Source organism: Podarcis pityusensis, assembly GCF_964106645.2.
Source record: "Podarcis pityusensis genome assembly, chromosome: 8".
Lineage (NCBI taxonomy): Eukaryota > Metazoa > Chordata > Lepidosauria > Squamata > Lacertidae > Podarcis > Podarcis pityusensis.
This window is the reverse complement of record NC_138033.1, coordinates 40103811-40125721: the sequence shown is the minus strand read 5'-3', so window position 1 is coordinate 40125721 and position 21911 is coordinate 40103811. Positions and strand designations below refer to the sequence as shown.

Here is a 21911-nt window from a genome sequence, read left to right as displayed (position 1 = left end):
TCTGCCACTCTCAGCCTAGGCTCACAACACTTCAGCCGCAGATCTTTGGAAGAGGCTTAAGGCAACAGCCTCTCAAGCGCAGAGGTCTCTTTAGCTCTTTCTCTCTCGCATGCTGCCTCCTCCTGCTGCTGACCTTTGGCTTCCAGTGACAAGCAAAGACTAAACCCAGAAGATTCTCATCCAGCTGCCTGTCTAGCCGCACACCCTTTTGTGGGGTATCACTGACGTTGACCACTACCACACTGGAGAAGGTATCCGAAGAGAGAGCATTCGGGATCCAACAGGTCTCCATCCTGGAGGAGAAGCCTTTGCCCCAGGGTCCAAGAACTCCCAAACCTCCAGACAAAACACACAGACACCCTCTTTTTCCTGGAGGGTCCAAGGAAAGGTAGTTCTCTCCCTTAAAAGGGTGTGGGGGCATCCCATCAAGTGACCTGGCTCCATGGAAGAAGCTGTGAGCAATGCTACCGTTTGCAGCCATGACTTTGGGTTCGAAGAAGCCAACGCCTCTCTTTCCTGGCCAAGCGTATCTGGAAGTGGCCCAGAGACGGTGATTGTGCCTGTGTTGTTTGGGGTGATCTTCCTCCTGGGCATGGTGGGGAATATGCTGGTCCTGGTGGTGCTTGGCCATCTCCGGCCAGGTGGGCGCCCATCACGCAGTGCCACCAACATCTTCATCCTCAACCTGAGCATTGCAGACTGCTCTTTCCTCGTCTTCTGTGTCCCCTTCCAGGCCACCATCTACTCCCTGCCTGAGTGGGTCTTTGGTGCCTTCTTCTGCAAGTGGGTCCACTACCTGGTCATGACCACCATGCTGGTCAGCATCTTCACCTTGGTGGCCATGTCGGTGGACAGGTACATCGCCGTGGTGCACGCCAAGCGCTCGCTCTGCATCCGCAGCAAGCGCAACGCCACCCTGGGCGTGGGGGTCATCTGGCTCCTGTCTCTGCTCATCGCCATCCCGGTGGCTCAGCACCAGGCCCTCATGAGAGGCCACCGGCAGGCACCCAACAGCTCCTTCTGCTGGGAGCATTGGGCAGACAACCCTGCAGCCAAGCAGGTCTACAAGGTTACCATTCTGGTGGTGGGTTACCTGCTACCTCTGGTGCTCATCACTTGCTGCTATGCCAAGGTGGGTATCGGGGCAAGAGGGGATGGAGATAGGTGGTTGGCAACAGGTTTCGGAATGCTGCCACAGACTTCTTCTCTGTGGCTGAGTTTAAGCCATGACTATTTGGTCCCAAAACTTCTTTTGACAGCCTGCGTAAGACCATTAGGTCTAAGACCATGTAAACTGCGCCACTGGCAATCCCAGCATGTTTGAAGTTAGCTATGTCACTAGATCTCTTGAAAATCTGAGATTAAGAAGTGGGGGGGCATTTTCTCCATTCTTGCACTTTTTCTCATGGTCATCTTCATACTTTCTCTCCATCAGCTATGTGCAAGTCTCTCCTCCCTTAGATATCTGGCAGAACACCTCACTGCTTTCTTTCCAGAAATGTTCTTCTTCCTGCTCTTGCTCTTTTTCTGCTTTGTTCTCTCTTGTAGACTGCCTTGGCTCCCGTTATTTTCTACATTCATTTTTGCTTCAGCCTAGTACAGGCGCTAAGATTTTCCTTTTTCTTCTTCCTTTCCAAGTCCCCTAGGACAGTGATGAGCATCAAATGGATTGTGTTCACGGGTGGACACTTTCTGGGGTTCTTGCAGCAAATGCTAAGTTACGGATGGTGGTCTAAGGAGAAAGGTGGTTCTTACTGCACATGTGGACCACCCATGGCCTGAGGGCCAATCCCTAGCCTCAGATGCCTTCAGTGTGGCCCCCAAAGGTGACCCCTTGCCACCGAATGCCTCCCCCAAATTATGCTGCATCTCTATGTTCATTCTCCCCATGTCCTGTGCACAGCCCTCCCCATAGAGATTTGGCCATGCTCAGGAGCTGGGACCTACACCTTAACTCTAATATTGGTAAAGGTAAGGGTAAAGGTACCCCTGCCCGTACGGGCCAGTCGTGTCCGACTCTGGGGTTGCTCGCCCATCTCGCTTAAGAGGCCGGGGGCCAGCGCTGTCCGCAGACACTTCCGGGTCACGTGGTCAGTGTGACAAGCTGCATCTGGCGACCCAGCGCAGCACACGGAAACGCCGTTTACCTTCCCGCTAGTAAGCAGTCCCTATTTATCTACTTGCACCCGGAGGTGCTTTCGAACTGCTAGGTTGGCAGGCGCTGGGACCGAACGACGGGAGCGGACCCCGCCGAGGGGATTCGAACCGCCGACCTGACGATCGGCAAGTCCTAGGCAAGTTACCCACAGCGCCACCCGCGTCCCCCTAATATTGGTAGGTAACCCTTAACTGGTGCTACTCCTGGGCTACACCAGTCTAGCTACTGGTGCTATTCTAGTGGATCTCTATGGCTGATGAAGCCTTGGATTGCTGGGGGTGGGGGAAAAGAGCTGCAGTTAGGGGTGTGAATTGTTGTCCATTTCCTCCTGATGTGCATCTATCAAAAGAAGGTCTTTCTCCCTTTTCATGCTCTCTCATTTCCCCATTCATTCAGTGGGATTTCTCTCTGAGTGGACATGTTGAGGATTGGTGCTGTAAGGCTGCATGTGCCATGCGCATTACTTAGACAGAGGTTATTCCCTAAGTCGGGGGGGGGGGGGACCAAATGTCCAAAGGGTTTCCTGAGAGTAAACCCCACAGATCTCCAAGGGACTTACTTTTAAGTAGACATAGTTAGGATTCAGGCAAATAGTTTGCCCCACCCTGTAGCTCTCAAGAGGGGATTCATTTTTCTTACTCATATTCTTCTTTTTCTTACTCATATTCCTATTCTTCCACGATTATTATGACTAGTTTAATTGCATGCTAGACAATTGTCTCATGATGCACGTTGCCTGTACAGCCAATTTGAAAAGGAAACAGGGCAGTATTATTAGCATTATCTACATAAACACCTGCCATTGGAAAAAACAAAACAAAATAACAGATCGGATTGTGGCTTGTTATGCGTGCTTACTCCCAGATTTGGAATTGCAGCAGTAGTAGTAGTAGTAGTTGTTGTTGTTGTATGTTTACTCAAAAGTAACTCCCGACCTTGGATGTGATTTGGACAACACAATATCCCTGAAATCCTGTGTACAACAGAACAAACGGACCTGCCTCATTGCTTTGAGGGGCTAAAGAGAGCCTTGAGTTACTGGGGGTGAAGTGCAGAAAGGTAGTCTTAGTAGGACAGGATCCTACAGAAGTAAGTGCCATTGAATTTAAAAGGGGTTACTCCTATGTAAGTCAGTTTAGGACAGCAGCCTTAGTCCAGTTTGTTTACTCAAATGTTTAAGTCCCAATCTCTGGATGCTTTGGACAGCACAACATGCCTGCAATGTAGCAAATCCTAATCAAATAACTCATTCTCAGAGCAGACTGACTGAAATGACTGAACCTAAGTTAGTGTGCCTATTAACTTGAATGACCTACTACTTTCAGTAGAACTAGACTGAATACCACCCCAGGCCTACTCATAAGGAAGTCCTAATGGGGCTTACACTCAGGTAGGTGGGTTTAGCGACAGATATGCACAGTTTTTATATTATTGTTGTTGTTGTTAAAAATTTATATACTGCCCTATACCCGGGGGTCTCAGGGTGATTCACAGAATAAAATCAAGATATAAAACCACAAAATACATAATAAAAACAAAAACAAAAACCTAATAGCTCCCCCCCCAAGCACATTTTAAAAGGGCATAGGATGCCAGCAATTGCCCCCTTGCACTTGAATGAAGTCTTGAGGACTAGTAAATTTGTGAATAAAGGCAATTTCTGCACTCATTTCAGAATTCCCTGCGTGGGTTTGGTTTCTTTTGAATAAAGGTCAGCGGAAACTGTGGTGTCTTTAGGATATATGGTTTTTTAAAACCCATTTATACAACCAGAGTATAGGATGGAGGGACTCGTGGCATTAATACTCCACAGGTCTTCCTTCCCCATTCAGTTTCCAGGAAAGCCCCAAACTCATATTTGGGTCCCACACAGAGCAAGACTTACCTTTTGTCTCTCCAGCTTCTAGCATTAGCCCAAATTCTGCCTACTGTTCTTCCACCTCACAAGAGGCTGCCACTTCCAACATTATTTATTTTATTTTAGCATATTTATTACCCAACCTTCACCAAAGGTAACAGAACAAGTTACAAAACAATAAAACACAACAGGCAGTAAACATTAAAACAATTACCCACCAATACAATCATATGCAGAAAATAAACCATCATTTCACCTTCCCAAGACCTGGGCAAAAGAATATACACCTTTTCCTTTTTTATGAAATAGCTGGGTCCAGGTGTACCTCAAGGAGCAGGGAGTTCCAATGTCTGGGAGCCACCTTTAACAATGATTGCAGGAAAGCCTGTGTTGTTCTATGATGAGATAAATGTTGTTTGTTTGCGACTGTTTGTAATGGAAGGTCTGTGTATTTAAAGCATTTTTAAGAGAGAGAGTGTGAGAGACACTCAAAGTGTATTTATCTCTTCCCATAACCCCTGTGCCACATATTCTCTCCAAGGCTCCTCAATTACCACCCTTAGACCATTTGTCCCAGTTAGGATGTGTGAATATTTCAATTTCTTTCAATTTCTCTCCCTCCCCCCAATCTTAACTACAGTTCTTCACATTACCACATCAGTATGTGGTGTTGTGGGGTTGTTGTTTTTTAAAAAGTCCTCGTGAACCAGTTACAAACATTTTAATTGAGTCATCATATGAGTTTTCATTCCATTTGCATATGAATAAGATAGTAGTTCTGAAGCAAGAAGTGTGCTCCCTTTATTTTTAGGTGATGTACAAGTGTGTCATCAGAAGACTGTATCTTATGGTACATGATGTTTTGATTACCTTGTACAAAGAGTGTGTGTGTGTGTGTGTGTGTGTACCTACCATCTTGCATGATAATTTAGGGACACCATTTCAGCTGATTCAAAGTTTCTGAATTGATTAAACTTTGCAGTCCTACTTTTTAATGTGTTTTCTTTCTGGGCAAAATTCAGACAGAGATCCTTTGCAGAATATCATTTTCTTCTGCAGGTAATAGTTGGGGCAGTGAAATTGCTTGCATCAAATTCTATCAAGCAAGTGGATTACATTAGCACATAGTGTGTCTGGGCAAAGAAAGCCTTTCCAAGGAGAGGGATAGCTATGATCATCCTTGTGTAATTTTTTGGGGACAAGACCTGGTTACACAAATTGCTACATAGTTTCTAAATAAGTTTTGGAAAGACCACAGGGAATACAATATGTGCGAAGGTAAAATATATTTATTGATCTGCCCACTTTTGTCTCTGGCCCTGGCCCTCTCTGACAATGCCCAGAAGGGAAAGCAGCCCTTGCATTCCCTTCTGGGCCACTATGCTCTCTGAGACAGGTGTGACTGGAGACATGTATATTAAGGGCAGAGAAGGTGGAAGCCTTCTGGGTGAGAGAGACAGGAATGGAGTGAGAATAGTTCTCTTCCCACAAGAGTACAGCCCTAAACTTATCTCACCTCCTTTCCTCATTTCTTTTCTTCCCCTCCAGCTAAGATCTTGGGAACTTCTACTTTCCCTTCTTGTGGGGCACCAGGGACTCAGGGAGTGCCACTATCACAAAATACAGAAGGACTTGATCCCCAATAAAATGTCCTTTTCATGACAGTATTGAGTCAGATTTGTCTCCCACGGAAGCTGGGACTATCTCGAATAATCCATGTTCCCAGCCCGGGTGATGCTAACGCAGCAAACTAATTGAACTGAAGACAATAAGAGTTGGCTTTCTTTCCCCTTTAATGCACACCTGTGCAGATCTTGTGAAGCATTAGGCTTGAGTCAAATCCAGACCCACATGCCTACTTGGCTTTATGAACCCCACCCCTATTCCTGAACCACGACAGGTCCTATTCTACATACTTGCTCAGTCATGAGACTAGTTCAACACCTGCCTGCCTTTTCTCAGATGGTTGTGTGTCCTGCTTTACAGAAGACAGTCCTCTGTTTGAAGTCATCCTCTATTTCATGGGTAGGCAAACTAAGGCCTGGGGGCCAGATCCAGCCCAATTGCCTTCTATATCTGGCGTGCAGACAGTCCAGGAATCAGTGTGTTTTTACATGAGTAGAATGTGTCCTTTTATTTAAAATGCATCTCTGTGTTATTTGTGGGGCATAGGCATTTGTTCATCCCCCCCCAAAAAAATATAGTCCAGCCCTCCACAAGGTCTGAGGGACAGTGGACCAGTCCCCTGCTGAAAAAGTTTGCTGACCCCTGTTCTATTTCAAGGGTAGGAAGCCTGTTCATTGAATGCAACCCATAGAAACCTAGGAAGCTGCCTTCTAGCGAGTCAGACCATTGGTTCACCTTGCTCAGTACTGCCTTCCTTTCAGTTAGTAGCAGTGACCCATCTGCTGGGAAGCTGGAACAGCAGCTATGCTCCCCTGGCGAGTTACTTCCACTTTCTTGAGTGGCTCCACCTCCTCACTGCAACAAATCCAAGGGGAGGGCGACTTGTCGTTGTGTGGACTCTCCGCAGATACCCAGTTATGCTGACTCTTGGTGCTGGGCCAGGTGCAAAGATGAGCAAAATGATAAGCAGCAACGTTCAACAAAGCGAAGAGCAGGAGCGGAAAAAGTGTCACAAAGAGTTAGGCTGGTGTAGTTGTTAGATCAGGACTTTGGAGACCCATGTTCAAATCCCCATTCAGTTAGGAAGCCTTGGGCAAGTCACTGGGAGTGGCCTAAGCTGCCTCGCAGGTTGTTATGAGGGTAATACAGCAAACTAATGTGCAGAAGCATATTGTTCCACTGTGAACCCACCTCAGGTGCCAACACTGCAGGGAAGATGTGGATCAATCGAAGGAAAGGTGATCAGTCTTGCTTTGGGACAGGCAGGTGGCTGGAGCCAATGCATGTATGTTTCCTTCCAAGCAAAAAATTCTGTAGTGTGGCTGCTTGGGAGTAGTTTGATTGCCTTCTGCCTCATTGCTTTGTGTGAGTATGCCAGCAAGAGGTATACATGATGGATTTTCTTTTAATTAATTGGCTTAAGTACGTAAAGTCTCCTAGCATTAATGGTTAAGCACACTCATTGCTTGGTTACAGTGCTTGCTGTAACTGCGTTTTCAAAAGGTTAATCTAAATTTTGTTGGTGCACTGCATGAATTCCCCCCTCTTAATGTCATTCTTTAAAATAATAAAAATAAAATCTCCAGTGAGTCTATCGTACCTTATCTTGATCCTGGAATGGAGTTAAATAAAAGCAAAACCTTTATGCAGAAATTATTTACCTGAAAGTAAATAATAGACATTTGTTTACAAGCAGCTGTGTAAAAAGAAAAAGTCTCTGTTGAGGGGAAGGGCCATAGCTCAGGGGACGGCATCTGCTTGGTTTGCATGAAGAAGGTCTCAGGTTCAGTCCCTGATATTTCCAGGTAAGACTGGGAATGTCCTCTGCCTGAAACTCCAGAGAGCTGCTGCCAGTCCGTGCAGACAAAGGTGAGGGAACTTTTTCAGCCCAAGGGCCACATTTCTTTCTGGGCAACCTTCCGAGGGCCACATGCCAATGGTGGGCAGGGCCGGAAACAAAAGTGGGCAGAGCAATGAATGCAAATGCCACCTTTGCACAGTAGCTTAGTTTCTGCACGTTCCCCTCTTTATCTATTTATTATTTATAGATATATTTATATACCACTATATCACAAAAAACATATCATCCTCCATTCAGGGAAGCAAAAGGTCTCATCAGAGTTCAAGGACACATTCCAGCCAGGCAAGAACCCCCAAGGTGCAACAGACTTCCGGGTTAGCGCCATCGGCGAATGGCGGAGTTCCTCCGACCGGAGGAACTAGCTCCGTGGAAACTGGGTCTTCCCGCCGCGGCGAAGGTGGGGACCCGCTAGAAATCCCAGGTGGAGGAAGCCTGGGAACGTGGGGTTCGGCAGGGCACCTGGAGCGCCCCCCTACTCACGGGGAACCCCTTTTTGGGATTCCGGAGTGAAGTGGGGTGCGTGGCGCGGTGCTGCGAACTGACTGCTACTTTCACGGAGTGAAGCCGCACAGCCATCGCCGGAGAGCGCTGACTTTTTCCTGTGGACAATTGGATCTAAAATAAGCACCCGTGAGTAGAAATGGAAAATTGGATCAAGAAATATCTTAATTTGACATCGAAGCGGGAAGGTTCAAAACAGGAAGTCCGCCTTCCGCTTTTTGTATATAGACTGAAGCAAAAACCTTGTAAGCTAAAGCCTGGAAAGTCGTTAAAAAAGCCTAGATTTCCTTCATTTACAACTACTGAAACCCCCTTGGAAGCAGGAGAAAAGGGGGGGGGGACTTTGTGTAACGCCTGCAGGAGAGGGAGTGAAGAAAGATAAGTTTCCACCGTCTCTAACCTGGGAACGGGGTGTCAGAGACAGAAATTGTTGGAGAGGTTCATTGACTGTGAATGGAATACTTTGACAGATAGCTAAAGAAGAGAAATAAACTGATTCCAATGTTGCCTCTTTCATTCTAAAGAAACAAAATATCTGAAAAAATGAAAGTAATTTTCCTTTGTTGGACTTGCCTTAAAAAGATGGATATAAATAGAAATTGTCTCCTCTAGAGGGAGCTTGCTAAATTGTTGCTGCAGCCACAGCTGTGAGATTAAGATCGTGGGATTAGTCCTTTTGACCTTGACTAAATATGAGCTGGAAGGAAGTTTTGGTGATTGCTCTATGCAAGACAAGTGCTTTGTTGGAACAGATGCATGAGAAGATGGATTTGATGACTGTTGTGACCAATAACTGTGGACAATTAGTGAATAGTGATACAGAAACCATCCAGGGTCCGACTCAGGAACCTGTACTGATTGGGCAAGTGCAGAAGATAATGGAGGAGGCTGCGGTTGCCCCTCAAATAATACAAATGGAGAGGCCCAAGGCCCCACAGGAGCATAAGCTGTTGTTTTTGAAGATTGAAGTTGGAGTGGGCCCGGGGGAGCCTGGAGCTGAGGAGGCTTTTAACTTTGGAGAGACTTCGAAATATGCTCGTAAATATTTTTTTGATTATATTGATGACTGTGGGGAGTGGGACTGTGGGGAATGGGCTGATTTGATGAAGGGAGACGGAGATAACTTTGGGTTGGAACCCCCCAGAGACCTACTCCTCAACGAGAAAGGAAAGAAATTAAGAAAGAGACCAACAAAAGACAAGGAAAAGTGCAAGTATAAACAAGAAGAAGAAGATCTGCAGAAGGGACATGGAAGAGACTTAAGGGCCTCGGACATAAGGCTTCCAGGTTGATGGACTAGATGGAATGGACAGTAAGGACTGACACGACCCGAGACCAGGAAGAAGAGACGTTGGATGAAGATTGGAAGAAAATTTATAAAGAAAACTTTTTATTTAGGGAATTAGACTAAAATTAATGAATATTAGGGAAAATGTTGGAATGAAACTATATGACTCTAGCAGAAATGATATCAGGGGTTATGTATAACTGAGTATTAAGTTTTAAGCTTTAAGGTATTTTATGGTAAGATAAGGTTAAATAAATTAAGGTAATTTGAATAACAGAATATGGGGAAAGATGGAAAGGATCTGTCGAGTTAATTAATAGGTTAAATTGTTAAGATAAATTATTTAATAAAAATTGAGAAAGATGGAAAGAATTTGCTGAAATAACTAACTAAACTAGAATACAAAAAGGGAGGTGCGAGGAGATCAACGAAACAAGCAAATGGAAGTTATATGGGATTTGTGCCTTTTTTTCTCTCCTTTTTAATTTTTTTTTATTGTATTGTTGTATTGGTTTTTATGTTTTGCGTTTTTTCTTCTTTTTATGTATTGTAGTGTTGTTTTTTCTTTTTTCTTTTTTTCTGTAATTCTGAAATTATTAATAAATATTATTATTTTTTTTAAAAAGAACCCCCAAGGTGCAAAGCAGAGTCAGCGAAGGGGGCAGCCTGGGAAGGTGAGGGGTAGGGGTAGGGGGTATCCTCCGGAGGGTATGGAGGACCAGATAGAGAGGCTTGTTAGGCCACATTTGGCCCTTGGGGATGAGGTTCCCCATCCCTGGTATAGACAATACTGAGCTAGATGGACCAGTGCTGTGACTCACTGACAGGCACCTTCCTGTGTAACGGATCTACTAAGCCTTGGGTAGGCAAAAAGCAGGCTGGGATCTACTGCTAAATCTTTTTGAAACCTGCAGTAAGTAGATCACAAGAATTTTCAACCTCCAGAGACAAAGAGAGAGAGAGAACACTCAGTTCTGGTAATGAGAATGAATCCCTGGGCTGAGCATAATGCTCAGAAGTATCTTTGTCCTTCTTCAACTGTGAGTGTATGTCTGCTGCACTGAGCCAGTGTGTGGAGGGGAAGTCCATGTGGTGCCCTCAAGATGCGTGTTGTTGGACTTTGATTCCAGCTCTCATCATCCCTGACTAATGGTCCTGCTGGCTGGGATTGGTAGAAGGCAGAGTCCAACAACATCTGGAGGGCACCATATTGGTTATCTCTGCACTTGGTTCCAGTTGGTGGCTGTCAGAGATCCCATACGAAAGCTAAGTAGATGACACAAACCGGGTGCCCGCCCACCACTGTACTTAGCAACGCACACCTGCTGAGACTGGCTGTGCCTCTTAGAGATCATAGATGAGAAGCAGGAGTTCTCTAATATAAAGATATAAATAGAAGCCAGTACACAACATTATTTGAATATCCAAGGAGACAGAACCATTCCTGTTTTTACAATACATGCTTTACCCATCTGCATATCCACTTTGTTCCATTTATATACCTGCACCTGACATGTAAGAACCCAAGAAGCTGGATCAGACGAGAGACTTAACTGGTCCAGCATCCTCTTCCCCACAGGGGCTTTGCCTGATACCTGGGCAAAGCCTGCAAGGAGAACATCGGGGCAATGGGCTTATCCTCTCGTTGTTCCCTGGCAACTGGCAAATCAGGGCCAGACTGGAATCTCATGTTAATTACATGAATGCAATCAAGTCATGTGGATTTTGTTATGTAAATAGCTGCTCCGGGGGAGCCTGAACAACCTCAGCACGACTGGGAAGGCAATGTGAATACTTTCTCTCCCTGCTACGGTCAGAAAATAATCAATCACCTTTCCAAAGCATTTTTGTGCATTCCACATTAGCGTCAGTGGAAGATTCAACTGAAATCCAGAGAGCAGCTTCAGAAAGGCTGCTGTTTTCATAACAATAAAAATGCATGTTATTTGCATTCACGCAATGAGCATTATGCCTAGTCTCATCCACAAAGGAATATTGCTTCCAAACGTGAAGCTAGCATATAGCCATCCCAGCTAGTAGCCATGGATAGAAAAGGGGCAGAAATTCAATCCAGAACACATTCAAAGCAGAATCTGTCAAATAAACACTATCTGACACAATATATGAAACAAAACACAGTCACCCTTGAATGGAGTCGAATGGCTGAGTCCAGTTGTTGAGTTGAATGGTTGCCACCGAAATATGTCAGTCACAATTTTAGTCCATCACACTCCCCTAGTAAACTGAACTCAAAAGACCACTTTCCCCCATTGCTAATAACAAGGTCAGATTTCACTTCAGTTATCCATACACTTGTCACTCCCAGACTGGACTACTACCATGGCCACCTGTTAAAATTGGCTCATGGGGTGGGTGGGTGGTGCTGGGGGATGTAATAATCTGACCCACCAACCAGATCCAATTGCCCACCCCTGGGATTGCATCAATGTCGTGAGAAACGCAAATAGCAGAGAGCTTCCAAAATGAACCCCAAAGCAGAAAACAATGTGTCTTAAGATGCTGAAAACATGGGTTTTGTTTTCCAAACAGCCCAACGTATTTCAGCCAATTATTGTTTAAAAGCTGTCTTCAGGGGCTATAGCAACAGAAGCAATACATCATGTGAATCATTTCTACTCAACATTTAAAAACAAACTAAATTGATTATGTACAAATTGCATATAAGCCTAGATAAATGAATCAATGTGGGAGAGGGACAGATCTGATTGTGGCAGGGGCCATGGCTGGGAGCAAAGGGTTGATCCCTGTGCTTCTTGCACACTCCATAGTCTGGCCCTTCCGCAGTGCCACCGGTTTGGTTCTGAAAACCAGCTATGCAGCGGCCAACCATGTGACCAAGGCCACACTGAGTTTGACCCTCACTTTCTGACCCTCATCCTTCTGTAGCAAAAGCAGCTTCATTCATGCTGAAGAGGGAGATAGCAGCAATCTTGTGGAGACCTCGAGCTTCATAGAAGTACAAAATATATTTTTGGCTTGCAATGGGAGGGAGACTAAGGTAGGAAGGACGGCGGGCACAGGTGACTGCTGGGAAATGTTGAGTTGCATGTGTAAAAATGGAGGTGGGACGGAATGGTGTGCTCTGGGAAAGGGCATTGTTAGCTGGATGGCAGGCCCAATTTGGCAATTCTGATCGGGTCCCAATTTGGACTGGATCTTTCCATGCCTGATCCAATCTGAGCCCTGAACCAAATCAGGGGCCTTTCATAGCCATGAGGAGCCTTTTATAGCGATATTTCATATGGTTTGCAAGGGAGGAGGGCAGGCGAAGGAGATGGTGCTGGCAAAGAGCCTTTGCTTGCATGATCTCCTTCCCCCTCCTCCTCCCTTGACCACATGTTTAATATCCTCCCCCCACCCTCCGCAAAACACACTTTTGACAGCTCTGGGTTGCTCCAGGTGGACCAATCCCTTTCCAAGACTGGCTTTCCGTGTGGCTACCCCTGTTTTGTGGAACAACATCCCTGTGGAGATATGACAGGCACTCTCTTTTTTTGTCCTTATGGAAACAATTGAAAACATTTTTGTTTCACCAAACTTCTCCAGCTAGGTGAAAAGGGCTCTGCCTTATGCATTCATTTTGCGTTGTTTCCAACCTATCTTTAGCTGGTTTTTCGGTACTGTTTTCAAAACTATTTTTAGCTGTTTTGTGGTATGAAATTAATACCACCACATTCTGGCCAGGCAAAGTCACCTGAGGAGAGCACAGGGTTGGTGCGAGGTGACCTGGCGAGAGTCCCAGGAGCTCACAAGAAATGGCCAGAGGGCTGCCCTTCCCCCCACCCTGACCTAAGGTACCCCACACCCCTGATGCAGCAGGATAAGAAACATCTATTGTGCAATGAAGCAAGTTTCTTCCTTTCTTTCCTTAGGTTATACGCCATCTTCAAAAGAAGGTGAAGAATATTTCCAAGAAGTCAGAGAGATCCAAAAGAAAGGTAAATTAAAAGAAAACAACATCCAATTACCAGGGAACATTAGCAAGCAAAATATTGCCTGCCCCAGCACTAAAGTATAACTGATCACAGAGCCCTGTAAAATTATTCTGTCATGCTCCATCAGAAGCATATACTTTTGCAGTGCTGTCAGCCAGATCACTATTTAGATGCGTGACTATGGCTTGTGGTTTTGGTCTGTTTCCTTCCCAATTATGTATGTGATTGATTCTGATTCTGATGTGATTAATAAATTGTAGCAGACGCTTGTCTCTTCATCCAGGTGACCTTTGGAAGCTGTACAAATGTAAAACTCCAGAGACATTTATCTTGTTCTGTCGAAATGACGTCTAAAGTTGGAATACATTTAAGGTCACAAGTGGGGGAGCAGACCTCCCACCCACCTCAAATGAGTGGCCTGAAGAGGCAGGAAAAGTTGCAGAGCAGGGGTGGGCACCTGTCACAAGATTTGGTTGGGATCCTAATTCAGCATGTCGGAAAACACCTTGCTTTGGTCTGAAGTATTTTGGAGACTGCCTTATTTGGCTTGGGGTCCGAATCTTAGAATTGTAGACCTGGAAGGGACCACGAGGGCCATCTAGTCCAACCTGCTGCAATGCAGGAATATTTTGCCCAACAAGGGACTCACAACCCTGAGATTAAGAGTCTCATGCTCTACCCAGCAGAAACCACTTTGGACAAAATGAAGCTTCATTCACTATGATGGGAAATTAAAAAATGGCTATTGTCTTGTCATTTGCAGGAATAGTAGTATCTATTCTCCAGAGTAGATAAAAAGCTGCCAAATTATAGGCAAAATATATCCTTGTGGTTTGGTGATGAGTTATCTTTAAAGTTTGATTATCTTTTCTATTTCTTTAGACTATATCTGTACTACAGTATAGATACTGATATCAATTCCTTGCCTTTCTGACATCATTTCCCATGCAACACCTCTCAACCTCTTAGCTCTCACTCGACTCCACCCATCCACCCTGGCTCTCACTCAGGGCTCAAACAAATTCACAGATCAATGCCAAAAACTCATACAGTGGTACCTCGGGTTAAGAACTTAATTCATTCCAGATGTCCGTTCTTAACCTGAAACTGTTCTTAACCTGAGGTACCACTTTAGCTAATGGGGCCTCCCACCGCCACACCATTTCTGTTCTCATCCTGAAGCAAAGTTCTTAGCCCGAGGTACTATTTCTGGGTTAGTGGAGTCTGTAACCTGAAGTGTCTGTAACTCGAGGTACCACTGTAATAAGAAGAGTTCCTGCAAGATGCTGGCACCACCTATATCTCTAGGCTTACTTTTATGGGCAGGTGTCAAGGTTGACAGAGCTTGCTCAGGCTGCTTCCAGCTGTGTCCCACACACCTAGCTCCAGGCTACAGCAGATTTGCTTTGATTGGAATTTCTTAGGGGGTCTAAAGGATGGCAAATAGGACACCCCACCACACACAGTTCTTTCTCTAGCCTCTGCACACTTCTTATCTTCTAGCAGGGAAGGAAACATGCGTATTTTTTAAAAAAATGTTGAATTCTTCAGGTGCTGTAGACCTTTTTGAAGGGATGAAAAACTTCAGAATAATGAGTTTAAGGAGGATAAAGCTAACAGGCAGCACTACCCCCTGGGTGTAAGAAAACAGTGGGAAGCAGGTTGTGGGCAGGCCATGGGTGTAGCCAGGATTTTTGTTGGGGGGGGGGCAGGACTTTGTTAGGGGGGGCAGAATTGATCAATTAGTTACAGTAAGTATTTCTATTGTTTTACTTGATCTGGGGGGGCAGCTGCCCCCTGCCCCCCCTGACTACACCCATGGGGCAGACAGCATGGCAGGGTAATGCCCCATTCACCCCCGTAGGCAGGCCTCCACTGAATACAACAGAAGGATGGAGTCATCTTGTACTTTGCCACATACACAGAACTTACACATCATTCTCCATTCGTCGCAGACGCTGTGTTCTTTCAATGCCTGGCTTTAAACATTCAAACAGCTTTCAAGGAGGAAAAATGAGGGGATTAACTTGTGTATCAAGGGGGAGAGAATAAATCCTGGATGTGAGCCATATTGCCTGTGCTGCTCTTCTGTTTTCAGGATCATAACTCAGACCGTATAGTCCCATATAGCATCCTCTTTCAAGCCAGAATAGCCAGTGACTCTTCTCTCCTTTGGCAGAGGAACTGTGCAGGGCTGCCTACAGACATTAGACCAGGGTTTCCCAAAACTGGGTCTCCCACTGGTTTTGAACTACAACACCCATCATCCCTAGCTATCAGGACCAGTGGTCAGGGATGATGGGAACAGTAGTCCAAAAACAGCTGGCGACCCAAATTTGGGAAACTCTGCATTAGTTCACAAAAATAACCTACTGGATCAGGCCATTTAGGTCAGCATCATGTTCTCACAGTGGCCGAACCCTTTGCTTATGGGAAGCCAACAAACAGAACACAAGCATAATAGCAATTCCCAGCAACTGCTGTTCAAAGGCATACTGCCCCCAACAGTGGAGGGAGAACATAACATAGCCATTGTGGTGGCTAGCAGCTAATGGTGGGCACTGACATTGGTGCTGTGGTCTTGGGGCAACAATAGATAGCTATAGTCCTCCATTTTAAATTTCCCAAAATGCTCCTGGAGAAATGCCCTTGGTGCCTTAGAGGTCAAATTACCGTATTTTTCACTCTATAAGACACACCAGACCATGAGACGCACCTAGTTTTTGGAGGAGGAAAACAAGAAAAAAAAAATTCTGAATCTCAGAAGCCAGAACAACAAGAGGGATTGCTGCGCAGTGAAAGCAGTGATCCCTCTTGCTGTTCTGGCTTCTGGGATAGCTGTGCAGCCTGCATTCGCTCCATAAGACGCACACACATTTCCCCTTACTTTTTAGGAGGCAAAAAGTAAGTCTTATAGAGCAAAAAAAACAGTAATACAAGGACTTTGAACCTGGCTTGGTAGCAAATGGGCAGCCAATGCAGATGCTTTAACAAGGATGTCCCATGTTGTTAGCCATGTTGTGCTCCCATCAGTAGTCCGGCCACTGCATTCTGCTCCCGCTGGAGCTTCCGAACCAGGCCCTAGGGCAGCCCCACATACAGCATATTACAGTAATCCAGCCTTGAGGTTACCAACACATGGACTACAATGTGCACGTGTACATAATGCATATATTGCTGACAGCAACAGACACAAAGGCATTATATTAGGGAAAATTGCTTTCAAAAATGTGTATGTTAGGAGAAATGCACACTAAAATGCTGATACATTTTTGTGAGGACTTTTAAAAAATTGCAACCTATGCTGAAATGAAAATGAGAAACTTGGAGAAATGGAAACTGGCAGATTCATCCATCCTTGTGAGTCACAAGTTCTCCCAGAGTATCCCCATTGCCATCTGCAAAATGTTGATGGGAGGTTGGATGGCAGCTTTTGCCAGAGGGCAGCTATTTAGCATCTGCTTCCCATCTGCAACAAGTGGGAACAACAAACTTTCTTGCAGCGCTCTTAGAGGGGTGACTCAAAATGATGAATGTGAACTGTGATCCCATTCCCATGAGCGGCATATGATTCTTATACTTTGGCCTGGCTGGTGGCACTTTTAAACAAGAGTGGTTGGTCTTTGCAATGCAGTTCTTCCTCTGCAGCTCTTACGTTTTTGGGCTACTACAAGACTGGCAGAAGTTGAATTAATTGGTTTGGATTGAATCTAAAAATCATTTCCCCATTTGGAGCATCTTCTGCTGAGATATTCTTCCTTGCTCTACCTTCCTCTGTCCATTAGCTCTCTAGTGATATTACATTCCATAATATGATTACAGACTTTGCCACCTATTATTCTGGTATAGATGAGGTGGGGAGGGGGGAAGGGGAGACAGAGAGAGAGAGAGAGAGAGCACATTCAGCACAGATACTTGAGTTTTGGTCTCAGTTTTGTGGCAGATTGCTCCATAACATTTTGTAAGTATGTTTACACTCCTATTTGTAGAAAATGAGCGCCGCCTCTTCCATTGCCAGCCCTGCCCAATAGCAAAGGGTGCCTTCTCCTATTACTGTATCTCTCTCTCTCTGCTTGCTGCCACCTGTGCATGTGTGGACAGGGATGGGTGAATCAGTCAATTTCAGTGTCTCTCAGTTTCTCCTTTTTCTTCTTTTTTCGTAATTCATCTTTATCGGTTTCTCCTTTTTTCAGTCTTAAGTTCAGTTCTCCACATGGGAGAGATCGCTGCTTTATTCAGGTCTTACTTGCAGGCTTCCCATAGGCAATTGGTTGCCTCTTACTGTGAGAGCAGATGTTGGACTCAATGGGTCTTTGCCAAATCCAGCAGGGCTCTTCCTGGGCTCTTGAGCAGCTGCAGGTTCTCTAGCAGAGAGTGCCCTTTCTTCACGTGTGCTTCACCTTCCCTGCCTCCACTCCACAAGCTGCTTTGTAACTATTTTCCAGAATTACCAAAATGTGCTGTTGAACATCTACGCAGCTCCAAATGGCTGTGTTCTCTGAGCCAAACACAGGTAACCAAAGCAACATGATTAGGACGCATTTCCAACAGCACTTTAGCCCATGTGAGGTTTGCACTTTTGCAGTGATGTTTGAATGATGACTCAAATTGAGATTACACTCAGGCACCTGACAGAAGCCAGTGCTAAAAGGGCAATGCAGACCATACCAGGATGTTGAGCAGGGCTGTCAAAACTCCATAGGGGTCAGTGGATGAAATTTCACACCCAGCGAATGTCCATAGGAACATGCCTAAGGTTTTTTGTTTTTAACCACAAAGTCCATCCCACCTTGATTTACCACCGTCATCCCTCCCAGGGACTACACCTCAATCCCCTGTAATTGACACATCCTGTAAAATCCAAATCAGGGCCTGCTAATGGTGGAGTGGAAGTGCAGGCCATCATCACCATCACACAAAAACACATACACACCCAGGGCCACAAACCCCTAAAGGAAGCATGAAATAATAGCCAATCTGTTAGGATCAGAGTGACTGCAATTCTTTGCCTGATTACCTGCAAGTGAGCTTCACTGAACTCAGTGGGGCTTTATTTATGACGGCATTGGCTAAGAACATAAGTGCATCAGGCATCTTTTTTTTCCTGACTTCTCCAGGCAGGGCTTGGAGACCCCCATCTGAAATCCATGAGAGTTGCTTCCAGTCAGTGCAGGCAGTACTGAGCCAGATGGATCAGTCGGTCTGTGTTGGTATATATATGGCAACTTCCTGTGTTTCCAACCCAGCATCCTGTTCTCGCAGTGACCAGGGAGCTCGTAAGAAGGACCTGTGCACAACAGCCCTTTCCCCAAGAGTGAATCCCAGTAACAGGCGTTCAGAGGCATAATGCCTATTGCCTCTGACCGTGGCTGGTAGCCGCTGATAGCCTTTATAAAATAAAATCAGCCCTGCAAAATCAGACCAAAGGCCCATCTAGTTCAGCATTCCACACGCAGGCAGGACGTGACTACAACTGGAGACATCTGGTATTTATAGATAGACAGGCTGAGCAGGTAGGAAAACAAGCGTGCAGGCTGTATGAATCCCAAAGCAGCAGCATTCCAGCACTCCAATAATTCCCTTGCCAGCCAGAAACTTCTTGGCAGTCATCTCCCGCCAGCCTAATTCAATCACATGTTTACAGCTATGTTTTGCTAATGGGAAATAAAGTTTTAGAGCCAAGCCCTGGATGTTTATCTTCTGCCCATGCATGAGCCCCCGCAGGTATATGTACAAAGGGAGTGACTTGCCTGTGGTGGTGTCACAGCTCTGTGCCTGCAGTGCTGTGTTCTTAGACCTCTGGCGATTAGCAAACACTATTTCCCTCCACCCCACACTGAATCCAAAGGGAAAACAAAGACACTTCTTTCTTTTGGGCATGAAGCTAATTGGGAAAGAAGCTAATTAATGGGTTGTTAGACTGTTCAAAACAGCTAAGAGGATTAGCCCCCCCATTGACCAAGTTCAGCAGTTAATTGCAGCTATTTTCCATTTAATGTGTTCCAGATGGTGATAAGGCTATCCAGAATTGATGATTATTCTAGCATCTTCTGACCATTTCTCAGTACCGCCTCTTTATAACATTCTCTTTTTTAAGTGGTTATAAGTGGAGGTTGTCTTTGTTTTGTACAAATGGTTTGTTAAATGCCTCTTGCAAATTTACCGTGTGCTATTTCTGTTACTGTCTCTCTGTGTTATAAGTAGGACGGGGAGAGTGGAACAGAATTTTGGGAGGCAGGCTCTAGAAATTAAAAAAAATATGATAGAAGTGTAAAAAAACTATCCAACCTACACTGCTGTGCAACTGCGCACAAATTAAACACGTATTCCTTCCAGATGTTTTGGACTACAACTCCTATCATCCTCGACCACCGGCCATGCTGGCTGAGGTTGACGGTAGTTGCAGCCAAAAGCATCTGGAGGGCACTAGCCTGGGGAAGGCTGATTTGCATCCCCCAAAGTCAGCCAAATCTGTTTTAGTTGGTAGCAATAATTTATAATAGCCAGACCACATTCTGTGTTGTTGATGTTGCTGTTAGAATTACACACCCTTCACTCTAAGGTCCCAGGGCAGGCTATACAACTATCAAAACACACTATTAAAATTTGAAAACCTTTGTTTGCTTTTGTCTTCTAGACCGCTCAAACAGTGCTGCTGGTGGTTGCTGTCTTTCTGATCTCCTGGCTCCCGCACCACATCATCACTATGTGGGCTGAGTTTGGGAAGTTCCCCCTGAACGATATCTCCTTCACCTTTCGCATCATCGCACACTGCTTAGCCTATGGGAACTCTTGCATCAACCCCATCATCTACGCTTTCCTGTCGGAGAATTTCCGCACAGCCTGCCGGCAAGTCTTCACATGCAAGGGCCTCCTTCAGCCGCCCCCTGCGGAGAAGATGGTGAGGATCCGCATGGAGAACTTCTCCACTTCTCACTCAACAACCAACGTGTGACAGGGGGCGGGGAGGAAGAGCTATCAGCAAAGGAAGAAACAAAAGAGAAACGCAGCAGTGTCCAGAAATTCCTTGCACAGGCACAGATTCATCTCAAAAGGGATGGGGGGAAAGGGGTGGGGGAAGCAGACCCATTCTGGATGTTCCCTCTGTGACATTAAAGGTACTCACAGGAGCTGTCCATTCCTCATCACCACCATTGCTCATAATTGTGGCTTCAGAGTGGCAGCTTTCTGAGATGTTTCCAACGTTTTATGGAGGGGTGGCACCTAAAGCTGCTACAGGCTGAGATTTAACTGTGGTTTACAGCTGAAAGTAAGGGAGCCACTTAAACCCTGCCCCAAAAGAGGATGCTGGTGTATAGGAATGAATTTAGAATCGCTGTAAATTCAACAGAAGTACAATGTGGGGAAGACACTGGCCAAGTGACTGGTGGGCCTGCTCACTCTTGACAGGTAACTTCAAACCCTCCCAGTCTATCCATACCCTTCTTAGGGTTCTTTATTTTTAAACTGGACTTGGACCTCAAAACCCTTCAAAGTAAGGGCTGTCCTTTGTGGAGCAGGACACATATCTGCTTTCACTATTCATGAAGTGTAGTAATGTCTTCTAGAAAGATATGTTCATGTGTGAAGTAAGTCTATTTAGCAGTGACGGATAATAAAGGTAAGAGGATGAAGGAAGACACACTGGAAGGCAATTGTTGCTATGGATCCATAGTGCTAAAGCTCACTTTTATCTCCACCACCTCATTTGTGAAAAGCTTCCTTGATTATATCATGGTGAGATGTTGCATTGCACATACCAAGACATTTTGAATTTTTGGCCCAAGATAATTTTGCCCTTTCGATGCAGAATGTACATTGGCATAGTCACTCTTTTTTGCATAATTTATTTAAAAACTGATCTGTATTATTTATTCTTGTTTGGGTAGATTCAGATTTAGATTTATTACGGCCATTGGCCCATATCAAAAACAATACATCAGAATTTATCCATAAACAATACAATTTAAACAGTTCCAAGTTAAAACACCCTTATAAAACCAATTTTACTTTAGTTAAGTAAACACTATACACAATAAGATCCCTCTATGTAAACCGCAATTCCGATCCATCAGATTTTGGGGGGTATACGTCTTAGTTCTGGCACTTATTGATGGTTCTTAAGTTTAGCTAAGCTGTCAGAAACATACAGTGATCCATTTCTCCTCTTTTGAAATAAAACATTAATCAGGTATCTAGCGATTGCAAGGGATCTACTTGTATCTTCGTCGTTTAATAAGTATATTATTTGGGCTTCCTGAGGACTGTCAGCAATTCTCGATAAATATGGGGCCAGAAACTTGGACCGTGAAGCCGAATGTAATGGACAACAGAAGATTATATGATATAACGATTCTATAGATCCGCTTTTACAGTCACAGAGGAGTGAGATCTGTCCGTTGGAGAGTCTGTTACCCAACACGTTTGATGGGAAAACATTGAATCTAGCCATTATAAAGGCATACCTGTGCGTCACCACAGATAAGGTAGTTAAGTAAGATGGAAGTTTCGTTGGTGGAGTTAAGCCAAGGTTTATCGGCGAACAGGTGCCTCCACCTGTCGCAATATTAAATTGTAAATCCATCTCCTCTAATTTGTGAGTTATAATTCTTTTGGCCGAAGTTAAATCCAATTTTAATAGTTCGGATGGAGATAGTCCTAGG

At 45.0% G+C, this 21911-nt stretch overlaps 1 protein-coding gene across 2 annotated transcripts; it reads left to right on the top strand.

Moving 5' to 3' along the window:
* On the top strand, positions 1 to 21130 carry LOC308482903 (galanin receptor type 1-like). 2 transcript variants are annotated; one of them, XM_081016398.1, is made up of 4 exons: positions 1 to 1132; positions 13186 to 13251; positions 19585 to 19644; positions 19886 to 21130. In XM_081016398.1, exons 1-4 carry the CDS (start codon positions 443 to 445, stop codon positions 20201 to 20203), a joined length of 1134 nt encoding a protein of 377 aa, XP_080872524.1. In that variant the 5' UTR covers positions 1 to 442; the 3' UTR covers positions 20204 to 21130. The 2 variants fall into 2 exon arrangements, with proteins under 2 accessions (XP_080872524.1, XP_080872525.1); XM_081016399.1 differs by lacking the exon at positions 19585 to 19644.
* Positions 21131 to 21911: the final 781 nt, after the last annotated feature.